The following is a 6,425-nucleotide window of genomic DNA, read 5'->3' as shown; positions in this document are numbered from 1 at the left end:
GAAAGGGGAGGGTGCCAGGCAGAGGGAACAGCATATGCAAAGGCCCAGAGGTGAGAAGGAACATGGTGATGGGCTGGGAGTGGTCCTGGTGAGCTGCTGAGCTATGAGGCCTGAAAGCAAAGACACATTCAGTCGGAGGGGGCGTGCCTGGAGGCGGTGAGCATACCATGTAGTAATCATAGAGGAAGCTCAGGGCCGCAACGCTGTCGTCATCCCCGTTGACTCTCATCATGGCCTTCGTGGCGGCCGTCAAGGGGTTTTCCAGGTAGGTCTTCCAGGCCTCATCCTCGTTAGTGTAGGAGAACTTCTGGAAGTTGACTGGGTCGTTCTTTAGCAGCCGCACAGACCTGAAACTGGAAGGCAAGCGAGGATGGTCAATTTTAGGCTATCTCAGAAAAAGGTCCATGAATGGTCAACCTCAGGCCGACGTCCATGAATTCAGAGAGTGACCAGCTTTACACACTTGAACGTGCTTCTTCTACCACCTCGGGCAGCTTGGGGTCAATAGAACGCACCTAAACGCTGGAGCTCGATGCTTTGGGCCAATACCTAACGGCACCCTGTAGAAGCAGTAGACCTGGGGCCTCAGTTCCCTCATCTACAACATGAGGACCATGATCCCCATCTCGCAAGGGTCCTGAGAGGATCCAGTAAAATGTTTCCATAGCAGATACTTATTCAAGAGCAATGAGAGCAACAAGGATGGGAAATCACAATGGCAAGCTGCAAAGAACAAAATTTCCAGATAACCCGGCATGAGTGCTTCTGAAGAAGTTCTCCTCAAGACGGGGAAAGGCACCAAAGGATGGAGAGCCTTTCGAGTCACCGAGAGAGGGACAGAGTCTGCCGAAGGACAGAGCCTCAGGGCGAGGAAGCCTGTAGGAGGAACCTGGTCTGGGGAAATGGCACATCAGGCCCACGTGTATTGTAGAGTGCCCAAGCAGCTGCGCAGGTGCAAGGAACTGGGGTAGAATGCAGCAGGGCACCCAGAGGCAAGCACAGCCTGGACACTGTGCTACAATCTTGGACAAACACAAGGCATGTGGCCCCAGAATCAAGCCACATGGGCTCGAAGGAAAGAGATCAGAAAAGGCTTTTTGGAGGAGGCAGACATTTTAGTTGGGGACACTCAGCACGGGGGATGATATCACTCAGAAATGTGGGGGGAGGGGAACAGGGATAGGGGCACACTACAGAATAATAATGATGATGATAAAAATAATATCTAATCTTTTTTTGAGCATTGACCATGTTTTAGTCACGGAGCTAAGCACTTTTCATGGATGCTCTCATTGAATTCTTACAACAACCCTGAAAGGCAGGTATTATTATTATTCCTATTTTATAGGTGAGGAAACGGAAGCGCAGGGAAGTTAAGGGAGTTGCTCAAACTCCTGACCCAGAGGGGATTCAAGCTCGAGCAGGATGATGCTGTAATACAGAATAGTGTTCTCAAGCGTTAGCTGCATCAGAATTACCTGGAAGGCTTGTTAAAACACAGATTTCTGGGACCCACACTTAGAGCTTCTGATTCAGTGGGTCAAGGGGTGGCTGAGAATTTGCATTTCTAACAAGTTCCTTGGTAATGCTGATGCTGGTAGCCTGGGGACCACACTTTAAGAATCACTGGTATAGAACATACTCTTATTTTTTGTTAGCAAAGCACAGAGGTGGGAAAGTTCTGGTTGGGTTTGTTTTAGAGCAGAGCATGTGAAGAAGGACAGTGGTAGGTAAGAAGATGGGGATGGTCAGGCTCGGGAAAGAGTCCCAGAGATGAAGTGGGCCCTGATTGGTCTCTTGGTACCCCAATGCCCCCCTTTCTTGGTGAGTCTGTTAGGGACATGGGAACAACGTCAGCTGCCATTTACTGAATAAATATGAACATTCTCCATTCATTAACTCTGCTATCTTACAAGAACACTACCAGGTAAGGGTCATTTGCTTCATTTTATAGACAAAGAAACCTGAGACTTGGGAGACGATAAGAAAATGCCCAAGAGCATACCCAGCTAGTCCATGACACAACCTGGGTTTAATCCCAGGTTTGTCTAATACCAAAGCCATATGCTTTCCACTAGGCCACAACGCTTTACCATAATGCAAGAAGGCAATCCTTACACAGCAGAGAAAAGCTGTACGGCACAATTTCAGGCGCTGTGGCAGGCTGGTAGATGGGCACATCATGTCCCAGGAAATGCCTGCCTGCTGCCCCGTAGCTCAGGCCTATGTTCTCAGACACTGAGTGGGAGCAGCAGACAGGCTACACCCAGGCAGGCCATGGGCTTCATCCAGGGCACAGCGTCTCCTATCCCACTGGGCCCCAGGGTTTGGGGCGTTGTGCTCTGAGACGCAGGGAGGGAGAGGGAGCTGTCACACACAAAAGAGAAATGACAGAAACCTTCCTACTCCGGGGGCGCGGAGAAGGAGGCACACCCCGAGTTTCTGCTGCTATAAATCAAGGGCCTCAAGACAGAGAGGTGAGAAGAGGCCCCTCCTACCTGCCTGCTGGGCCTGGGGTTAGAGGAGCTTACTGCGCAAGCCCGGGGGTGGCTGCCTGCACCCCTCAAAGCCCCAGGCTAAAGGGAACTCCCACACCAGGGGGGCATGGGAGAAACAGGGAAGTCCTGGTAGACCCCTCCCTCTTAGTCAGTTGGGACCCCCAGTGCGCTGCTTAGCATTGCTCCACATTTGTAAAATGAGTCTAATAAAAGCAGCCGCCATGTAAGATTATGAGGATTGAGTGCATCACCACATGGAAAATGCTTACAACTGTCCCTGGCACATTACAAGGGCTTACTACATGTGAGCCATTATTGTGCTCCAGGCCCAGCTTGGAGCTAGACATGGGAGGGGGTTGCAAAGTGGTACACGACATGGTCACCCTGCAAGCCAGTGGCATGTCTGGGCCGAGAGCCCCAATTTGTTGACACTGGTGGAATGACCATCATCTGAGCTATCAGTTATCTTATCCTATTTAAAAATTAACTTTTAGAAGACAACGATAAAGTCACGCCAGAAACAAAAGAACAGACGATGTTTGTTGTTCCCCTGGGAGGCTTGCCTGGCCTCCAAGAGTCTCCATTCCACCCTGTTGGGATCCCAAAGTCTGATGCCTTGATACACAGCGGCTGCCATGCTTTCAGCGTTTCCCATCAGCAGCCACTGTGGCAACTATTTTTTTTTTTAAGATTTTTTTTTTTATTGGGGAATTGGGGGGATGGGAACAGTGCTGGGGAATTGGGGAAAGGGGAACAGACAAGTTGCTGTCGTTTTGTTCTTCAGNGTAGGTAAGGGCAGAGTCAGAGATGGTGGCACCGCTGAGCCTCACCTCTTTCCTTGGTCGTTCCGGCCCCCGGTGCTGGAGGAAAGTATCCGCTTCTCCTTGGGACCCTGAGAGGAGAGGAAGGAAGGATTTATACATGGCTCTTGTGTATTTCTGGCTGTTAAGGGCCTCAGCCCACTCCTGTGGACTTGGCCAGGGAACCAACCTTGGTCACTGGGAGAAAATCACCAGTATTTCGAGTTGGCAGGAGCTCTAGCCATCATTTAGTCTGAGCCCCACGTTAGAGGGTGGGAGCAGTACCCCAAGATTGGCAGTAAGGAATTATGGAATTTGGAGTCAGGCAAGCCTGGCTTAAGTCCCAGCTTTACTGCTTAAAAATGCTTTGTGACTTTGGGTAAACGACTGCACCTTTCTGAGGCTCAGTTTCTTCACGTGTCAAATGGGGGAATTATAACACCCCCATGGACTCTGAATCCAGATTTTTTTTGGGGTTCAATTCCTAGCTCTGCCACATACCAGCTGTGTGACCTTGGGCAAGTCCCTTAACCTCTTTGTACCTTACTGTCCTCATCTGTAAAACAGGGATACTAATAGTAATACCAACCTTAGGGATTGATGTCAGTGCTTAGATTAGCACCTAGCACATAGAAAGTACTACATAAATGTTACCTTTCATGATTAGAATTATAATGTTGCATTTTAGAGCATCCAGGTCATTTCTCCCTAAGGCTAATAAAGCCAGAACCTGGTCTCCAACCCAGTCTAGTGACTCCAACATGTATGCTCTTAATCACACCTGGCACAGGGCCCGGCATTCAGTAAGAAACGGTACGTGGTCGTCTTTAGGACTACATTGCCCAAAGCCACATTTCCAGTTTGTGGCAGAATTAGGTCTCAAACTCCCAACTTGGCGCTCTTTCTACACTATTAGACCGTTTCCTTATGACCCACAGGGCTGCTGCAAATCCAGAGTGCTCTGGGGTCGGGGTGGGGCGTGTATGTCCCTGGGATGCTATCTTTCAGTAAATGACTACAGGTGTCACCTTCAGAGCCTGTCCACACCATTCGGGCCCTGGAAATGGCCTCTTGACCAGGAGAGATGGTGCTGGATTTTAGTTTATGGTCCATCCTTAAGCTGTAAACCCCAGGCTGGTGTTTAAACCCAGACCTAGACTCCTGGCTCCTACGATGTCCCCAAGCTGAGGCAGCCAATTCAAATGTCTTTTCCATCAGCCTGGGCCAAACGCCATCAGGATGCAATCGGACTGCTGGGGAGGAGGTAAGGTAGGGTAACCACACTACTCCAGGATGAGAACCAAAGCCAGGGAGATAATTTGGGGTCTTCTCGTATCTGGGACCATTTCCCCCCCCCTTGGCCTCTAAATTTACAGTTTGCCTGCCGTTTTGTGGCAGGGTAGATAAAATACTTCTTGAGCTAGTGAATTTGAGGACTTAGTTACAAGATCGCTTTAAATCTTTAAGTTCAGAGCCAGTTATCTCAACAATTAGCTATTCATGTCTTCCATCCTCAAATCTGAGAAAGTCTCTTGGAGCAATCGCCCAGCCCAGGGAGAGAGAGCAAGTTTGCTGTATATGACATTTCAGACAAATGGGTGGGGGCTGCCTAGAATACTGGGTTTGAAAAGACTCTGTGGTCTCATGTACCCTCAATGACAACGCAGACTGTAATCCTCTAGCAATGTCTGGGCCAGGCACTGGAGGTGGGGGTGATGTCACATGTGTTATGGATTTGTGATTGCTGAGTGGTTCAAGCCCACCTATCAGATATGGGAGGGCCAAATTCCTAACGGACAGTCTCCCAGAGTCAAGGCCAAGGCCCTGAAAACACTTAGAGAATAATCAAAGATGGTCCGTCAGGAGGTTTTACTATGAGTATAACGGCAGCAAGGGTATAAAGGATAAGACAGGAGAGGGAGAGGTGATGTGACAGGATGGCTTCCAAGAAAAGGTGGGCCTTGGGCAGGGCTCTGAAGAAAGGGAATGGGTTCAAGAGCAGAAGGCATGTTCTAGATGGTGGGGTTCAAACAGATGGGTGGGGCTGACAGGGTAACTAGGACGACCTAAGAAACAGGGTCAGAAAAAAGATGACAGGTTGGGGGTATTGCTGTGATGGAGTGAGTGTGGCCAAAGCATTGATCCATTAATCAATATATGTGGCAGGCAGTATAGGGTGCTGGGGATTCAGGAATGATCACAGCCTGGTTCCTGCCCTCCAGGCCCTCTTCCTGCCCTCTTCGTCTCACAGGGGAGACGAAGAAATAAATGCACAAATAGCAAGTCTCTAAAGACAGAGTTAAGGATGATGTTAGTGGTTGCTGAGGGAGGAAGGCACAGAATGGGAGACCGAAGAACACCTACCCCCATCGCAGTGAGTGAATGAGGTAGCGTTGAAGCTGAGACCCAAAGCTGAGAGTAAGATTTAGCCAGAGGAAAGGGGAGGGTGCCAGGCAGAGGGAACAGCATATGCAAAGGCCCAGAGGTGAGAAGGAACATGGTGATGGGCTGGGAGTGGTCCTGGTGAGCTGCTGAGCTATGAGGCCTGAAAGCAAAGACACATTCAGTCGGAGGGGGCGTGCCTGGAGGCGGTGAGCATACCATGTAGTAATCATAGAGGAAGCTCAGGGCCGCAACGCTGTCGTCATCCCCGTTGACTCTCATCATGGCCTTCGTGGCGGCCGTCAAGGGGTTTTCCAGGTAGGTCTTCCAGGCCTCATCCTCGTTAGTGTAGGAGAACTTCTGGAAGTTGACTGGGTCGTTCTTTAGCAGCCGCACAGACCTGAAACTGGAAGGCAAGCGAGGATGGTCAATTTTAGGCTATCTCAGAAAAAGGTCCATGAATGGTCAACCTCAGGCCGACGTCCATGAATTCAGAGAGTGACCAGCTTTACACACTTGAATGTGCTTCTTCTACCACCTCGGGCAGCTTGGGGTCAATAGAACACACCTAAACGCTGGAGCTCGATGCTTTGGGCCAATACCTAACGGCACCCTGTAGAAGCAGTAGACCTGGGGCCTCAGTTCCCTCATCTACAACATGAGGACCATGATCCCCATCTCGCAAGGGTCCTGAGAGGATCCAGTAAAATGTTTCCATAGCAGATACTTATTCAAGAGCAATGAG

The 6,425-nt window shown here is 49.9% G+C and overlaps 1 protein-coding gene across 2 annotated transcripts in view; it reads right to left on the bottom strand.

Annotated features, from left to right (window-relative positions):
• Positions 1 to 6,425, bottom strand: part of GRHL3 (grainyhead like transcription factor 3) — a 58,199-nt gene that overhangs the window by 38,990 nt on the left and 12,784 nt on the right. For both annotated transcript variants that reach the window (XM_019650146.1, XM_019650147.1), the window contains exons 2-3: positions 5,900 to 6,086; positions 3,329 to 3,390 (exon numbers count right to left, since the gene is read on the bottom strand). In XM_019650146.1, the coding sequence (XP_019505691.1) occupies positions 3,329 to 3,390; positions 5,900 to 6,086 (249 nt within the window). The remainder of the gene's footprint in view (positions 1 to 3,328; positions 3,391 to 5,899; positions 6,087 to 6,425) is intronic.

The sequence above is a fragment of the Hipposideros armiger genome, unplaced genomic scaffold (assembly GCF_001890085.2).
Source record: "Hipposideros armiger isolate ML-2016 unplaced genomic scaffold, ASM189008v1 scaffold_138, whole genome shotgun sequence".
Taxonomy (NCBI): Eukaryota; Metazoa; Chordata; class Mammalia; order Chiroptera; family Hipposideridae; genus Hipposideros; species Hipposideros armiger.
Note: the sequence above shows the minus strand (reverse complement) of the source record. Positions and strands in the feature narration are given on the sequence as shown.